The sequence below is a fragment of the Brachyistius frenatus genome, unplaced genomic scaffold (assembly GCF_029030835.1).
Source record: "Brachyistius frenatus isolate BFR_SWC_R1_liver_20210118 unplaced genomic scaffold, ASM2903083v1 Contig_28, whole genome shotgun sequence".
Lineage (NCBI taxonomy): Eukaryota > Metazoa > Chordata > Actinopteri > Embiotocidae > Brachyistius > Brachyistius frenatus.
The window spans coordinates 522,371-540,189 of record NW_027210627.1 but is presented as its reverse complement, the minus strand read 5'-3'; the positions used below and the strand labels follow the sequence as shown (position 1 = coordinate 540,189).

Here is a 17,819-nt window from a genome sequence, read left to right as displayed (position 1 = left end):
GTGTGTCGAAGATGAAATGTTGCATCCTTGCAATGCTGTGTTATATTTAGAGACTAGTGCAAACAGCTTTAAAATAAAAGATCAATAAGAGAAATACATTTCTAGAAACACAAGCTATATGTGTCAATTTTCTTCCAGTAGCTTTAAAGTCTGGAGTATAAATGACATTAAGCTCTGGCTGGTATTTTTTTGTTGTTGACATTTTATTGCTTCTGCTTCCACAGGTGTCCTCTTTGTTGCCTCTGAAGATGAGGAGGCATCGGCTGTTGCCACTTTGTGCCCTCCTGGGCGTCCTGTTCGCAGGACTCCTCCCTAAACTCGATGCCCAGGAATGTAAGTTGAATTCACTTCATTTCAGCTTCGGTAGAGAGAGATCATTTTGCAGATAATCTGTTTGCTTGTAATGTTTTTTCCAGTTTTCAGCAACACTCAGTGGGATATTACATTTTTGTGTTTTTGTTTTTTTCACCCCTGAAGATATGTAAATCTCCATTTGCACCTGTTTAAATATCAAAGAGAAATGGGGGAATTATGGTTTTCTTATGGTTTTCTATCAAAATTAAAAACATAAAGATAAAAAACAATTATTTTTTTAAACATTTTGGTGAGCATTGTTGCTGATCTGGCTTTATGATGGCATTATGATTATTTATTTTTTAAATCTAAACTCATGCCATCAATCAAAATTTAAAATAGGCCTCAAGAGACATGAGAATAGATGTTTTTGAACATAAAGACTGATGCTGTCAAACCTAAAATGAGCTAAACTGTGCAGTTACATTGTGCAGCAGTATAGTAAAACAATATTTTTCTTTCACTGGTCTTCACTTCTGTCCTCCAAACACTCTCTTTCGAAGATTGTGCACACGGGTTGGCAGCTGATATGTACTTTCTAGTGGATTCATCCTGGAGTATGGGCGAGGAGAACTTTGAGCATGTCAGACATTTTCTGTACAGCTTGATACAGTCGCTGCACCAGGTTGGAGGAGACAGGTTTAAATTTGCCCTCGTGCAGTACAATAGCAAGCCCCAAACCGAGTTCCTGCTCAACGGCTACCCGACAACACAGGGAGTCCTGGCGCACATCAAGACTATGTCTTACCGTGGTGGGGGCACGCGGACTGGTCTGGGCCTCAATTTCCTGATACACACACACTTGTCCGCTGCTTCCGGTAGCCGCGCTGCCGACGGAGCGGCGCAGGTGGTGGTGGTGCTGACAGACGGGCGCTCTCAGGATGACGTGGTCGAGCCGGCTCAAGTGCTGCGGCTGGCGGGCGTGGAGATGTTTGCGGTTGGAGTTCAGGATGCGGTGGACTCCGAGCTCAGGGACATGGCTAGCCAGCCCCATGACACTCATGTGTTCAGTGTAGACTCTTTCCTGATTCTGCGGGACATAATACAGGAGTTAGTAGTGGGGATTTGCGGCGCAGTGACCCAGTCAGGGGGGGCTCCTGTGGCAAATGAGGCCCCTGTGGCTGGAGGAGGGACAGGTAATGAAATGGGACCAATGTCACTACCATACTAATGTGTCTGCGTGTGCAGGAAGAAGCTGATGCATATGCGGTCCTGACTCGACTTTATCATTAACATGATCAAGTTTTTTTTTAACCACAATAACCTTTCACTCTCCACCTGCAAAATTAACATCACTTGTTTTGTCTTATCACACTTAATATGTCCCGAATGCTTTACAAATCACAATAAGGTTTGCATGTGATCGCCACCCACTGCATCTTAGATTAAGATGTTTAATCTGTGCTCATGGTACAGATATATTCTGTCCCAGGTGCATTAAAATAAGGTGCTTTTTTGAGTAGACTGTTGGCATACAGCGAAAACTTCAGTCATAATTCAAGACACTGTTTTCCGATTATGACTTTTTGTATAATAGAGGACAAAATCCCTATAATGAAGCCTCAAATTAACAGTGGAAAAGAACATAATCTCCAGGACACTTGTCCCTTTAAAACATCACACCTCAAGATCAATCAATGAGCTTTTAACAATAGCTAACAACGCACCACTGCTTATGTGTCCTGCAAATGTCTGTTTGTCTTTATCAGTCACAATGTCTATCTGTGTAAAATATGTGCAATATTCTGTATTTGAAACAGTGATGAACCTGCCTGGACTCATCCATAACCTGCACAATAAGTCTGAGAATACTTTTACGTGTAGATGACTACGAATTATGTGATTTATAGTCATTTGTTGGATAAATTCCAATGAAGGGTATTTAACTAAAAACTTAAAATGCACAAAAAATACATTACCATCGAAAGTAGTAAATGTCTCCAAAATGAGTAGGAAGCATCATCATTTAAATGCTCACTTTATATGGAATCACATGTAATATGTTCTCAAGTACATGCAGGCAACACAGATGGTCCACGGGGTCATGACTGGTCACTTCATCTGGGGTCTATAACAAGAGTCTGCATGGGATGGCTGAACTCAGAGGAGCTCACAAAAAGGACATTAAATTTGAGTTTTTATCCTTAAAAGCTTAACAATATATATATTTTTCATTATTTGTATTCTCTGTATATAATGACCATCTTCAGATTTGTTTATACTTTATCCTCCCCAAAAACAATTTTCAAATGATCAATTAGTTATAAAATATTTGTCTGCCCTTATCTTTGCCCGATTTTTATTTTACACATATCTTAAACTAACAGTCATTCAGTGAAACTAAACTGTTTATAAATCCATTCATCCTATTACTATTGTTTTTGCTACAACAATCAAAATGATGGCAAATTTACTTTGCTTTGGAAAACCATGTTGGTTCATGCAACATGTAGAACATTTGATAAACCATATTGGTACCCATCTAATGTACCAATCAGTAATCTTCATTTTACTGCAATCTGTATGTAATCCAAGTAATTATTCTGTAAGGCAAAAAAAAAAGAAAAAAAAAAAAAAAAGCAACAAGTTAATTGACTGCAGGAAAACTCCTTGGTTCAGCCTACATGCAGTATGATGTTTTGCAATGTGGTTGTTGATTTGTTCACTTTGAATGTTACTTGACACATGCAATGATGTACCAGCACGAGTTCTTTGATTGAAGTCTTTGTCTCTGTCTCACTCGGTTAACACTTTCACAAATTCCATTTTGTTTTGTTTTCTCTCTCTCTCCTTAAAGCGCAAGATTCTGCTGACCTAGTACTCTTAATTGACGGATCACTGAACGTTGGAGCAGCAAACTTCCCCGTTGTGCGTGATTTGGTTTTGAGAATCATTGAGTCCCTTGATGTGGGCAGGGACGCTGTTCGGGTGGCCTTAGCCCTGTACAACAGCAACCCAGACATAAAGTTCTATCTAAATAGCTTTGACAGCAAATCATCGGTCCTGGATGCAGTGAAGGGCCTCACCTACGCAGGGGGCGATGAGTCTAACCTGGGGCTCGCCTTGGAGGAGGTGGCCGAGAGCCTTTTGAGCGAAACAGCTGGGGGCAGGGCAGACGAGGGTGTGCCCCAGATGTTGGTGGTTATCAGTGCTGGGCCTTCCACTGATGATACCGGTGCCGGTGACCGGGCCCTTAAGAGGGCTGGCGTTATCACAATCGGCATGCCGATTGGTGACACTGCCGCTGCAGATCTGGAGGCAGTTGCTACAGATAGAAGTTTTGTCCTGTCAGCCCCTGATTTCAGAGCAGTTGCAAGCATGGGTGATCAGCTGCTGCCATACATTCACGGGGTTATCCAGCGCACCATTATAGTTCATAATGAGTTCACAGAAGGTATGTAACTTCTCTGTAATTGTTGGCGGGGCATTATGGTTGTGGAAGGGGACTCAATGAATTGAAAGCCCTAGAGAGCTTGTAATGAATATAATGTAGTGTGGAAGGTAAGATATACTTGGGGTGAACTTAAACTACCTAAAAATCAATCAGGTTTTTAACAGATTACGGATCCACTTCCACCAATCCATTGAAAAGGGTAAAATGGTTAACAGATATTATACTAAGAAAATGATGTTCGCAAGTGGTTCTGCTACCTTAGTATGCCTTTCAGAACCTAGTTTGTTAGACATCATATTTTCTAGCAATGATAGAAGAACCATCAGAGCTCGTGCAGATAACATAAAGTATCACAATTCTGTATTAATAAAGCATACACATTTTAATTTATAATTTATACATCAACTGACAACCTTTTTCTGTGATAATGGAAGCTGCAATTTTATTTTTTATGGCTATGTGAAAAATATTTAACTTCAAAACAAGCTCATAGCAACAAGCTTATATAAGGGTGGTATGGGCGTGAACGGTAAGTAGTTTGATTATCATCAGCACCTGAGTTATGATTGAGCACTGGTCGGGAGCATCTGCGATTTTGCCATGGACATGACCAGAAGGGGCTCATCAAATGTTGTGTTAGACTTAGGAAATTGACCACAGACACCCTTGAAATGAACCAATGAGCTGGGCAAAGTGTTTTCAATGACATTGGTGTTTTAAAGAGGCAGAACGTCACTGTCCAATACCAGAAAAGGGGTATCAGGTCAGGAGCGCAACCAGATGGGTTTTCTTTGACCTCCACTGGGTTGTGCACCGTAACTTTTCCCCCCAGGTTCAAACTACCAACAACAAATTCAACAATGTTCTGAGGCATTTCAGGGAAAACATGTGGTGCAACCCACCTGATAGTGGTGTGATTGTACTTGGTTTTTCTAACGTGACAATATACCTGCTCAAGCGCATTCAACAAGCGAGTTTCAGGCCTAAAACCAGCACAATCAAAGCCCACCACCCCTCCTTCTTTCTGTTCCCCAGATATTTGACACAAAATTTGATGTGCCTCTTTGTTCAAGATTCAGGTGCATGGCAAAAGTGCCGTGCATTCACAAAAATGTGTGTAACTCAGGTGCCTGATGATCAAATGACGACCTTGGAATACTTACTAACGAAGGTTATAGCTTCTCACTGCTCTGTGCATGTCAAGATACTATTTACCGTTCAGGCACAACAGGGGCAGTCATGGAACTTTTTGATTGACCCTCATATTGTACTTACAGATCTGTGCGAGATGTTAATCAGCCACTTGTTAATTTCAGTAGGTAGAGTATTGGCATTAGCATGCTGCCAACTTGAGACCCGAGTTAAATCACATATGCAGCAAATTATAATATAAATATAAAACATAAATCTAGTCAGAATATCCTTTGATGAGGGATTTGTTGAAGATTGATGTTGATACCATTTCTCAAAGAACAAACTTTCTCATTTTAATGTTGGTTTTTTTCAGTGGTAATGGTTGGAAAACGAGACATCATCTTCCTCATCGACGGTACAATGGGAACAGCGGCCATCAACGCTTTTCGCGAATTCATCAAGCGGTATGTCGAAAGAATACCAATTGGTCCAGATGCAGTTCAAATAGGAATCGCCCAGTTTAGCACCTCCACGAGACTCGAGATGGATCTCAACTCCCACGGAACCAAGGAGGCAATAACGGCTGCTTTGGGGAGCATCAGACCAAGACCGGGACAGACAGTCAACATTGGAGCAGCCTTGGACTTTGTGCGGGCGAATATGCTGCGGCCTGAGAAGGGCAGTCGTATTCGGCAGGGGGTACCCCAACTTGTACTGTTGTTGACCAGTAAAAAGTCCAGTGATAGTGTGGCAGAACCTGCGATGGCCCTGCAGCGAATGGGCGTATTGACTCTGGCTGCAGGCTCTAAGGCTGCTGACGGGGAGGAGCTGAAGCAGATCGCCTTTGCTGAGTCAGTTGTGTTCAAGACAAGGGACTTCCGCCTACTGCTTCGTGTCACAAGAGAAGGCAGCTTAATTTTTGATGCGCTCTCCACTCTGGCTGGGGTGGTGGTGACCGAAGTACCCACTGAGCCAGGTAATGCTTTGTCTGTCAATTGCACTCAATACATTTTTAAAGTAATGCAATGAACGAGTTAGCTGATCTTTGTTGAAATGCACAAATTAATGGCAACCTTGGATAAATAATAATTATTTTGTTTTTGCGTCTTTCCTCAGTGGTGGAGATAACAACAGTGCAGACCCAAAAAGTGATCCGAGACATTGTCTTCCTTGTGGATGGCTCAAACTACATCGGCAGCAGCACCTTTCCCTATGTCAGAGACTTCATGATCAACGTGGTCAACCAGCTGGATATACGTCCCGACAGGGTACAGATTGGTCTCCTGCAGTTTGCTGAACGTCCAAAAATAGAATTTTACCTGAACACCCACCGCAGCAGGGAAGATGTTGTGAATAAAATCTCTCAACTCAGGCTGACCGGAGGCTCAGTTTTAAATACAGGAGCTGCCATGAATTATGCCCTGACCAATATGTTCAAGCTGTCAACGGGGTCACGCAGGAGGCAGGGAGTCCAGCAAGTGCTGGTTCTGATCACAGGAGGTCCAGCCCAAGATGAGTTGAAATCGGTGGCTGATAAATTGGCCCTGGCTGGTGTTTTGACCTTCACAGTCAGTTCCGGACAAGCAGAGGAGAACCTACTGAAGTCAGTTGCCTTTGTTCCAGATTTGGCTTACCATGAAACAAGCTTCTCTTCTTTACCAGCTTTGGCTGAACAAATCATGCCAAAGTTGATAACAGTGGTTGGCGATACAGATGTCACAGAAACAATATTCCCAGACGAGACTGGTTAGTTTTGTATTTTTTCTGTTTCTATTATTTAACTGTTTAATGAAATAAACATGATGTCAGATTATCAAACAATAATGTAAAGATACCCTGGTTAAAATTAAATGAACTTTTTTGTTTTTCCTCAGTTGTTTCTGGAGCTGAAAGGGATGTTGCCTTCCTCATCGATGGCACAGACAATGTTCGAGCAGATTTTCCCTACATCCGGGATTTTATCATGAAAGTAATCGAACCACTAGATATTGGAAATGACAAGGTGCGAGTTTCAGTGGTTCAACACAGTGAAAGGCCAACTCCAAATTTCTACCTTAACACCTATCAAACCAAAGATGAGGTGTTGAGAGCTGTGAGTGGGATGAGTCTGGCTGGCGGACGCAGTTTAAACACAGGATCTGCTCTGAGATTCATGAAGGACACCATTCTGTCTGAAAGCTATGGCAGTCGGGCTTCACAAAATGTCCCTCAGTTTCTCATAGTTTTGGCTGGAAGCAGGTCCACGGATAATGTGAAGGAACCTGCTGGAGCACTGAAGACAGAGGGAGTCGTACCGTTTGGTGTTGGTGTCAAGGATGCGGACCCAAAGCAGATTGAGGCCATTTCACACAACCCTTCATTTGCCTTCAATGTGAAGGAATTCAGTGAGCTTAGCACCATCCCACAAAGGCTCAATAACTACGTGAGCCTTCCAAAGGAAGAGCTAGCCGTCGTTCTGCACGAAGGTAAGGAAAAAATATGTTCTTATTGGTGGGCAACGTGCAACTCTGCCACTGATGGTTTAAGTGCTTTATCAGAATAACTGACCCTGATTTGTTGTGTCTTAGCGCGAAGTGACGCTGTAAAAAGAGATATTGTGTTCCTACTGGATGGCTCTGATAACACCAGAAATGGATTCCCAGACATAAAACTCTTTGTTAAGAACATAGTGGAGAACCTCGATGTCGATGAGAACCAAGACAGAGTGTCTGTGGTCCAGTTTGCTGATAGCGCTGAGATCAATTTATATCTAAATTCTCACAAGACAAAGAGTGACACTATAAATGCCATTGATAATTTAAGGCACAAGGGTGGGAGACGCCTTAATATCGGCACAGCTCTCCAGTTTGTGAGGCACAGAGTCTTCACTTCCTCCACGGGCAGTAGAAGACTAGAAGGAGTGCCCCAAATTTTAATCCTTCTCAGTAGCAAACCGTCCACTGATAATGTGAGAGGCCCAGCTTTTGCTCTTAAAGAGCATGAAATTGTGTCAGTGGGGGTTGGAGTGGGAGATGCCAATCTGTCAGAGTTGGAAATGGTGGCCTTCAAACCTGGTTTCACATACAAGGTTGCTGACTTCTCCAATTTACCCTCAATCCAACCACAACTTGTTGCTACACTGCACATAAACAAAGACACAGGGGAAACCATGAATGGAATCTCTGATTTAGTAGGTAAGAATTCCACATTTACATTTTTTTGGAGTACTGCATTGTAGTTTTACTCTCTAGCACTAATACTCTTTCTCTTAATACTATTTAACAAATTCCTGGAGTCTAATGATTCATGATAAAAAAATGACAAATTGTTATAAATTATTTGGGCTTATTTCTGTTGCATGTCATTCACGACTACCCGCACTAGAATATCTATTCTGTTTGCAAAAAAATCCACTGTTCTATACTTCTTAGGCTTTCTCTTTTCTTTCTAATTGTCCACTTTGATGATCGGTCAACAAATTCCTTCATACATCTTTTTGTTAAAAAAGATGGTTCTTTGGCAGTTTTGCTTGAAATATTACTTTCAGAGCAATAGCTCACGTGTCTTTCTGGCTCAGTTTTTATCACTGAGCTTCTAATTTGCTCATGCATATAAATAGGCATGAGCGCAGAAAAATCTAAAACAAGCAGTTCGTGAATCTTCTTTCTATCTATCCATGTATCACCTAGTTGACATACGGACCAATAAGAGGGACATAGTGTTTCTCCTTGATGGGTCAGATGACTCCAGAAATGGTCTCCCAGCTATTCGAGAGTTCGTCAGAAGAATGGCAGAAGAGCTGGACGTTGGCGAAGATAAGGTTCGAGTGGCCGTTGTACTGTATAGTGATAGCACCACAGTTTACTTCAACCTGTTAACTCACAGATCCAAAAAGGCTATCATCTATGCTGTAAGAAATCTACGGCATAAAGGAGGAAGACCTCGGAACACTGGGGCTGCTCTACAGTTTGTGCGAGACTATATTTTCACAGCTTCTACAGGAAGTAGACGCCTGGAGGGAGTTCCTCAGATGCTGTTTTTACTGACTGGAGGAAAATCCAATGATGATGTTTCCAGAGCTGCAGTGGACCTAAAGCAACTCGGTGTTCTGTCGTTTGCCATTGGAATGAAAAATGCTAAACAACCGGAACTTGAAAAAATTGCCTCCTCCTCCAGATTTCTTTTCAACTTGCCTGTCTTTGGTGAACTTTTGTCCATTCAGCCAGAGATAGCTGCATTTGTTCAAGCAGAAATACAAACAGAGCATCCTACTGTTGTAGGTAAGAAGTGTCACTCGTACTCGAAGTTGAGAATTAAACAGGCTTCCTCCTTATGTTCTTGTACATCTGGTCTTTCATAATTCGAATTGCGTTGAAACTGCATCACATCAACGAGATTGTCAGTTGATCAGTTTCATGTTCTTTTACATCTTTCCGCTGGCTTGACTCAACTTCCTCGTTGAGTTGTTTCTTGCGTGGCTCTCGTCCTTTTTCTTCTTGTATCTCGGAGAGCTTTACTTTTCATTGTTAAGCTCTTTCTTGAGCCAATGATAATCACATCATTGACTGAATATTTAGTTAGACAAAACTTTGCTCTGGTTTTCTCCAACTTTCATTTGTGAAAGAGGAATATGCGCCGTATCTTGTTGTTTTTCAATATTTTCCTTCATCTATCAGTTTTCCGAAACGGTCTGGCATCTAACACCTTGTGTATTGCAGTAATTAGTTTGAATTTCACTACCAGCTATATGGCTTTGCCAACAACGTAATGTGCAATGATTTCTCCACAATACTTAGCGTCTGTAGTATATGTCTGCTTTTTAAACAAGATTTTCCTATTGTTTTCTAGTGGAATTAGACTCCCCTCAAAGAGACATAGTGTTTCTATTGGATGGGTCAGAAGACACACGGAGTGGCTTTGCAGCAATGAAAAGTTTTGTCCAACGGGTGGTAGAAACACTCAGCGTTGGTGAGAACAATGATCGTGTCTCTGTGGTTCAATATAGCAAAAATCCCCAGACACATTTCAGTTTGAACACCTACATGGAAAAACAAGACGTTCTTAATGCTGTCCAGCAGTTGAACCATATAGGGGGAAGACCCCTCAACACTGGTGCGGCTCTTGACTATGTGAGGACGAATGCTTTTGCCGAGTCCTCGGGGAGTCGGCATCAACAAGGTGTCCCTCAGATATTAATTCTGTTGAATGGGGGACGATCTGAAGATGATGTTGCAAGTGCTGCCGCTGCCCTAAAACGGGAAAAAGTTGTACCATTCTGTGTAGGCACAAGAAATGCCGACATACTCGAGCTCCAAATGATTGCACATAACCCTTCCTATACCTTTTCGGTGCTTAAGTTTGATGACATTGGGAGCATCCATCAGCAACTTGTGTCATTTGTGAAAAGGGTGCCTCGACAACAGCTCAGAGAAAAAGAACAGAATGCTCTAGGTAAGACTATCTATCTATCTATCTATCTATCTATCTATCTATCTATCTATCTATCTGTCTGTCTGTCTGTCTGTCTGTCTGTCTGTCTGTCTGTCTGTCTGTCTGTCTATCTAGCTGCTAGCTATCCATCCATCTACCTCTGTACTTAATGTGCAACTCTAACTTGAGCTCTTCATCATGTCTCTCAAGGGTCCACAGGTCAAAGTGAAGCCATTCAACGTGATATTGTGTTTTTACTGGATTCCTCTGATGAAATGCAATATGGCTTCCAGGCAGTACTTGGCTTTGTTGAGAGAATGGTGGAGAAACTCAATGTGGAAGAGAACAAAGATCGTGTTTCAGTGGTGCAGTACAGCAGGGAACCTTCCGTTGAATTTTTCCTGAACACATACAAAACAAAGCAAAATGTTGCTGACAGTGTGCGGAATCTGAAACATAAAGGGGGCAGACCCCTCAATACTGGTGCAGCTCTCCATTACATCAAGGATAATGTTTTAACAGTCTCCTCTGGAAGTAGGCGCCAAGAGGGTGTCCCTCAAATTTTGGTTCTTTTGACTGGTGGACAGTCCAGTGATGATGTCACAAATGCTGCAGAAAATTTAAGAGGAGTTGGTGTGATGACTTTTGTGGTGGGAATAAAGGATGCAGACAAACTTGAGATTCAGTCCATTTCACAAGAAGCAAGTCATGCTTTCTTTGCAGCAGATTCCAGTGATCTTACAGATATTGAACAACAAATAATCTCCAGCATCAAGAAGAATGAAAACCTTGCTGTCAAATCAGCATCACATGGTAAGACATTAATGGTTAGGTCTTACACCACATGCACGTATTGTTGCATTGCCAGATAGCTGTAGACTAGAAATCACTCAATTAAAATGAGGGTGAATTATGGATGTTAACAGAATAACAAATTATGAGTGCCAAGCTACGAGAAGCGAGCTTCACAATTGGGTCATTACTGCTCTAGGATTTCCTCCACGTTGTTTGGTGGTTGTGTCCAGTTCTGTAAAGCATAGAGTTTTGCTTGGCTGTTCGAAGGTGTCAATAAATTATTAGCAAAAGATAGCAGTGCAAGTTGTGCATGCATGGTTATTGAGCATTTAGAGGGATAAAGATGTTCTACACAATCTCATAATCAATGAATTTGTTTAAATTCTTGTGTGATTGCAGATCCCGACAGAAGAGATATTGTATTTTTGCTTGATGGTTCTGATGATTCTCAGCGAAGATTCACAGATATTGTAGACTTTGTACAGACGATAGTGATGGACCTAAACATTGATGCAAACAAAGACCACGTGGCTGTGGTTCAGTACAGCGACACAGCAGAGATTAATTTTGACTTGAGACGTTACTCAACAGAGAATGATGTTCTGGAAGCAGTAAGTGTTCTGCGTCCCAAAGGAGGTTATCCTCATAACATCGGAGCTGCTCTCCAGTATGTAAGGGGATATGCATTTACTCCTGAGTCTGGAAGTAGACTCCTGGAAGGAGTTCCACAGATACTCATACTACTGAGTGGCGGACGATCTGGAGATGACATAAGAACCCCAGTCAGATTGCTGAAGGAAATTGGTGTCATTTCAGTTGCCATTGGAACAACTGACGCTGACACTCTAGAGCTGCAGACAATATCCCATGAACCAAATCATGCACTCTCAATTACTGGTTATGATGAACTTCCTACTGTGAAGCAGGATGTGTTGTCATTGTTACGAAAGGCTTCCCACCATGTAGAGCAAACTGCTCCCACTTTGGATTTTGGTAAGAAGGATTAATAGGAAATTGACATTATGCCAGTTTAACTATCACCTGCAGAAAATCACATTGCGTTTGTATTTACATTTTTTGTCTTTGTTGCAGATTCTAAGAAAAACGATATAGTATTTCTTATTGATGGGTCATATGACTCACGAAGTGGCTTTGATGAGATACGAGGCTTTGTTGAAAAAATTGTTGGCAGTTTAAACTGGGGTCAAAACCAAGACCAAGTGGCTGTTGTTCAATACAGCCGTGATGCCACAGCCAATTTCTACTTGAACTCCTATTCATCCAAGATTGATGTGCTCAATTCTATTAGAACAATGAGGCATAAGTTGGGAAGACCTCTCAACATTGGAAAAGCACTGGAGTTTGTCAGAGACAATGTCTTTGCTGCTTCAGTAGGAGGAAGACGTGCAGACATGGTCCCTCAGTATCTATATGTCTTTAGTGGTGGGAGATCAGGGGATGATGTCAGAGGACCAGCACAGTCACTCAAAGACAATGGCATAAAGACTTTTAGTATTGGAACAAAGAATGCTGATACTTTGGAAATGCAAACCATCTCCTACACACCAGCACATTATTTTCATGTCCCAAACTATAAGAATCTTCAAAGCATACACCCATCTGTGGAAGCTACCTTGAGAGGCACTCAAGAAACAACAGAATTTCCAACTGTTATTGGTAAGAAATGAAAAAATTAATTCACAGTATTTTATGATGGTATCCTTATGGATATAAAGCCTTTGGAATTATATCCCATGTTAAAAAAAAATGTTTACAGCGAACAAGTTGGCTTTGAATATTGTTTGTATTCATTTCAGACATGTCCACAATCGCAGAACTCCCAAGCGCTGATATTGTTTTTCTCCTTGATGGGTCTGATGACATGCAAACAAGTGAACGACAAATTTTGGAGTTTGTCAGGGAGTTTGTCAAGCAAATAGAAATTGGCCCAGGAAAAGCACAAGTTGCTTTGATCCAGTACAACACAGAGCCCACCATTGATTTTCCTCTGAACAAATATTCACAGAAAGATGATGTCCTGCGTCATTTGAGCAGTGTGAAGCTGAAAGGAGGGTTAACAGTGAATATTGGTGTGGCCCTTGATTATGTGAAAAACAGTGTCTTCACTGCTTCATCTGTAAGCAGAGCCCCACAGGGAGTCCCACAAATACTGATCCTCTTGAGTGGAAGAAAGTCAGACGATGATGTCTTGGAACCAGTGGAAAGGCTGCGAAATGCTGGAATTGTCCTTTTTGGTGTCGGAATGAATAACGCTGACAGGTTGGAGATGGAGCAATTAACCACAATTTCTGCCCCGAGAGCAGAATATTTTATGGAGGGTACTTCTGACTTTCCTCGTGTGAGAGAAAAGTTGCTCTCAGACATTGCCTCTCTCAAAGGCTCAGTTAGCCCCAGTGTAGGTGAGTAAAAATTAGATTTAAAGAATTTAACTTGAATAATGTATACCTCTTTGAATTTTGAATATACATAATACATGTATTTTGGTTTCTTTAAACAATAATTGACATTATGTCGAAATGGTATCTAACAACATGCACATGATTGTGGACTTTTCTAGGTTCGAGGTCAAACATTAAGAGAGATATTGTATTTCTCATTGATGGATCGGATGATGTCAGGAGTAGATTCAATGCAATACGTGAATTTGTTGCAAAAATGGTAAACAGCTTTGATCTGGACCAAAGGAAAGACAAAGTCGCTGTTGTACAGTATAGCAACAATGCCGAACTCAGTTTTGGTCTGGACACTCATAAGACAAGAGAAGATGTTCTGAAACAAATTGCAAGCCTAAAACCAAAAGGTGGAAGACCACATTATATTGGAGCAGCACTCCAGTTTGTTAAGGATAATGTCATTGTTTCGAACGCTGGAGGTCGACATAATGAAGGTGCCAAGCAGATACTTATCATATTGGCGGGTGGAAGATCTAGAGATTCTCCACGAGGCCCAGCAAGTATGCTGAAAGCAGCAGGGGTTGTGGCATTTGCAATAGGCTCAAGAACGTCAAATTCAGCTGAGATGCAATTCATTTCCTCTGACCCAAATTACACTTACTCAGTCCCTGACTTTGTAAATCTCCCTAAAATTCAACAAAGTTTGCTGATTCAACTTGAAGAAATGGGAGTTGAGGAGGAAGCTAAGGAAGGTAAGAAATTTGATTATCTGAATGTGTAAACATACATAGGTTTCTTTTAGATGGACCTGGTCATACAAAACATAAATTTCAGACAATTCTATAATTCATGTAGGAAGTAATTAAGAAGAATTAACCACGGAATAGGATATATAAATAAATTAATGAACTTGATGTGAACTAAGTTCAGTATTTTGGCACTGGTCAATGTCATTTCTAACAGTTTCCGAAATAAAAAATGTAATTGTTCAGTTAGAAATTGTGCTAAATATCAAAGACTGAAAGATGATTGAAAATGATGCTATGGGAATACGATTTTAGCTTTTAAACCAGGGGTGTCAAACTCACTTTAGTTAAGGGGCCACATACTGCCCACTTTCATCTCAAGTGGGCCAGACCAGTAAAAATCATAGCATAATAACGCATACATAACGACAACATTTCTCTATGTTTAAATCATTGGTGAAGGTTTTTGGATGATAAACCCTATTTTAAAAGTCTTTCTACAATAAACTAGAAACATAAAGAGCAAAAACTCAGACATCAGCCCATTGTTTATCTGCCTGGGCTCTCCTCTGCAGATTTAACGGGTCACAAAGCGAGCAGCACCTTCTCCCTCCGGAGCAGACGTCGCATTTACGCTGTTTCTGAAGCAATTACTGGATTGATTAAAAAAAAAAAAATCACAAAACGTTTGTACTCATAAACCTCCATATTCTCATAGAAATGCAATGTATGTTTTTCTGTAATTTTCACACTTAGCAAAGTCATCCGGTGGGCAGAGCCGGATCTCCTGGCGGGCCGGATCCGGCCCGCGGGCCGTATGTTTGACACCCCTGTTTTAAACCTAAAGTTTAGGATTTAACTGCTGAAGTTTAAAGATGTAGATGTAAAATGTTTGTGAAATAAACATATGAAGCTGGAAAAAAATTAATTATCTAAATGTTTTGTGTGGTTAGAGTATACCCCAAAAATTTGAAAAAAAAAAAAGACAAATTCTTGTTTAGGTAAAAGTGCAAATATGTCTGAAATCTTATGTTCCCCAGTGGTGAGACAGCCAGCAGGAAGGGATGTCGTGTTCTTGCTGGATGGATCTGATGGTACTAGAGCAGGATTCCCAGCTATGCGAGACTTTATCCAAAGAATAGTCGAGACACTGAGTGTGGATGACACCAAAGACCGCGTCTCAGTGGTTCAGTACAGCAGAGATCAAGCTGTCCAGTTCTATCTGAACACGTACGTGACAAAAGGAGAGATCCTTGACACTGTCAGAGGTTTGAAGCACAAAGGGGGAAGACCCCTCAACACTGGAGCAGCTCTCCAGTACTTGAGGGATAACGTCTTCACGGCCTCTGCCGGAAGCAGGCGCCTGGAAGGAGTTCCACAGGTCTTAATATTGCTGAGTGGTGGAAGATCTTTTGACAGTGTTGATGCGCCAGCCTCTGCCCTGAAACAGCTGGGTGTCTTGACCTTTGCAATTGGAACCAGAAATTCTGATAGCAGTGAACTGCAGAAGATATCCCACGACCCCAGTTATGCTCTAGCTGTGTCTGAATTCACTGACCTTCCCAGTGTCCAGCAGCAACTTCAGTCCTCCGTGGAGTCTGTGGTTGTGGACGTCACCCGTGAATCACCAACTGTACTTGGTATGTTATCACGCATGGCCTCCCGCTGGCCCAAAAGCGCAAGCAGACTTCTTCTACCTACAATCAGCGATAGGAAAGAATTGAGAAACTTGATTAGCTTCGCGTACATTTCAAGAGAGGTGTTAGTGTGTTTTCCTACAATTTAAAATAGAATTAAGGCGAGGTACCTTTAGCAAAAGTGGTCCGCCAGATGACAATATGTCCAGGAACGTTATCTAGGCAAAGGTTGTTCAACATGTTGTCTTCCTGTCTTTCCTCAGTGGACATTGCCAATAAGGATGTGGTATTCCTTCTGGATGGTTCTGATGGCACAAGGAATGGCTTCCCTGCCATGCGTAATTTTGTTGAGAGCGTGGTGGAGAAACTCAATGTGGGCGAAAACAAAGACCGTGTCTCTGTGGTCCAGTACGGCAGAGATTCAGAGGTCCATTTCTATCTCAACACATACACCACAAGAGAGGATGTTGTGGATTCGGTCAGAGGGCTTAGACACAGAGGAGGAAGACCCCTCAACACTGGGGCAGCCCTCCAATACGTCAGGGACAACGTCTTTACAAACTCCTCCGGGAGTAGGCGCCCGCAAGGTGTTCCACAGATGTTGATCCTGCTAACTGGGGGAAGGTCTTCTGACAATGTAGACACCCCAGCCTCTGCTCTCAAACAGCAGGGCGTCGTTGTGATTGGCATTGGAACAAGGACCGCTGAAAGTAGAGAGCTGCAGAAGATATCATATGACCCTAGTTACGCTCTATCAGTGTCTGAATTCACCGATCTCCCCGGTGTCCAAGAACAGCTCTCCTCTGTATTGAGTACAGTGCGAGTGAGGGACACGCCCATGGCACCAACAGTGACTGGTAAGAAAGTGGCCAATTTGTATGTTGCAAGATTATGGTAGGGCCCAATTGAACTGTATTAGAGGTTATTTTACCAGGTCCAGGTCAGCCAGTTGCACTTTGACAACACAGTTGTACCAGCATTAAAAGAATAGTTAGTAAACGTTGGGCGTAGCTGTCACCATGTGACTTGCACACGGGAAAGGTTTTAAACATGAACCTAAACATGTCCCAAATCTTATGTTCCCCAGTGGTGAGACAGCCAGCAGGAAGGGATGTCGTGTTCTTGCTGGATGGATCTGATGGTACTAGAGCAGGATTCCCAGCTATGCGAGACTTTATCCAAAGAATAGTCGAGACACTGAGTGTGGATGACACCAAAGACCGCGTCTCAGTGGTTCAGTACAGCAGAGATCAAGCTGTCCAGTTCTATCTGAACACGTACGTGACAAAAGGAGAGATCCTTGACACTGTCAGAGGTTTGAAGCACAAAGGGGGAAGACCCCTCAACACTGGAGCAGCTCTCCAGTACTTGAGGGATAACGTCTTCACGGCCTCTGCCGGAAGCAGGCGCCTGGAAGGAGTTCCACAGGTCTTGATATTGCTGAGTGGTGGAAGATCTTTTGACAGTGTTGATGCGCCAGCCTCTGCCCTGAAACAGCTGGGTGTCTTGACCTTTGCAATTGGAACCAGAAATTCTGATAGCAGTGAACTGCAGAAGATATCCCACGACCCCAGTTATGCTCTATCTGTGTCTGAATTCACTGACCTTCCCAGTGTCCAGCAGCAACTTCAGTCCTCCGTGGAGTCTGTGGTTGTGGACGTCACCCGTGAATCACCAACTGTACTTGGTATGTTATCACGCATGGCCTCCCGCTGGCCCAAAAGCGCAAGCAGACTTCTTCTGCCTACAATCAGCGATAGGAAAGAATTGAGAAACTTGATTAGCTTCGCGTACATTTCAAGAGAGGTGTTAGTGTGTTTTCCTACAATTTAAAATAGAATTAAGGCGAGGTACCTTTAGCAAAAGTGGTCCGCCAGATGACAATATGTCCAGGAACGTTATCTAGGCAAAGGTTGTTCAACATGTATTATGGTAG

At 42.2% G+C, this 17,819-nt stretch overlaps 3 protein-coding genes across 3 annotated transcripts; all 3 read left to right on the top strand.

Moving 5' to 3' along the window:
• The first annotated feature begins 343 nt into the window (after positions 1–343).
• On the top strand, positions 344–5,260 carry LOC138621023 (collagen alpha-3(VI) chain-like). Its single transcript, XM_069698754.1, has 2 exons — positions 344–1,490; positions 3,152–5,260. Exons 1-2 carry the CDS (start codon positions 884–886, stop codon positions 3,754–3,756), a joined length of 1,212 nt encoding a protein of 403 aa, XP_069554855.1. The 5' UTR covers positions 344–883; the 3' UTR covers positions 3,757–5,260.
• Positions 5,261–11,490: 6,230 nt separating this feature from the next.
• LOC138620988 (collagen alpha-3(VI) chain-like) lies at positions 11,491–13,260 on the top strand. Its single transcript, XM_069698702.1, has 4 exons — positions 11,491–12,079; positions 12,179–12,763; positions 12,904–13,140; positions 13,232–13,260. Exons 1-4 carry the CDS (start codon positions 11,581–11,583, stop codon positions 13,258–13,260), a joined length of 1,350 nt encoding a protein of 449 aa, XP_069554803.1. The 5' UTR covers positions 11,491–11,580.
• Positions 13,261–14,005: 745 nt separating this feature from the next.
• LOC138620987 (collagen alpha-3(VI) chain-like) lies at positions 14,006–17,716 on the top strand. The gene is made up of 4 exons (XM_069698701.1): positions 14,006–14,252; positions 15,287–15,886; positions 16,147–16,740; positions 16,971–17,716. The coding sequence occupies exons 1-4, from the start codon at positions 14,063–14,065 to the stop codon at positions 17,714–17,716; spliced, it is 2,130 nt and encodes a 709-aa protein (XP_069554802.1). The 5' UTR covers positions 14,006–14,062.
• The last annotated feature ends 103 nt before the right edge of the window (positions 17,717–17,819 follow it).

Excerpts from the sequence above, each read along its gene's own strand:
- LOC138620987 (XM_069698701.1), top strand. The coding sequence starts at position 14,063 with ATGCTGAAAGCAGCAGGGGTTGTGGCATTTGCAATAGGCTCAAGAACG. Across the intron at positions 14,253-15,286 it reads TGAGGAGGAAGCTAAGGAAG|TGGTGAGACAGCCAGCAGGA; the intron begins GTAAGAAATTTG and ends TATGTTCCCCAG. Across the intron at positions 16,741-16,970 it reads CATGGCACCAACAGTGACTG|TGGTGAGACAGCCAGCAGGA; the intron begins GTAAGAAAGTGG and ends TATGTTCCCCAG.
- LOC138620988 (XM_069698702.1), top strand. The coding sequence starts at position 11,581 with ATGGACCTAAACATTGATGCAAACAAAGACCACGTGGCTGTGGTTCAG. Across the intron at positions 12,080-12,178 it reads TGCTCCCACTTTGGATTTTG|ATTCTAAGAAAAACGATATA; the intron begins GTAAGAAGGATT and ends TCTTTGTTGCAG. Across the intron at positions 12,764-12,903 it reads AGAATTTCCAACTGTTATTG|ACATGTCCACAATCGCAGAA; the intron begins GTAAGAAATGAA and ends TATTCATTTCAG.
- LOC138621023 (XM_069698754.1), top strand. The coding sequence starts at position 884 with ATGTACTTTCTAGTGGATTCATCCTGGAGTATGGGCGAGGAGAACTTT. Across the intron at positions 1,491-3,151 it reads TGTGGCTGGAGGAGGGACAG|CGCAAGATTCTGCTGACCTA; the intron begins GTAATGAAATGG and ends CTCTCCTTAAAG.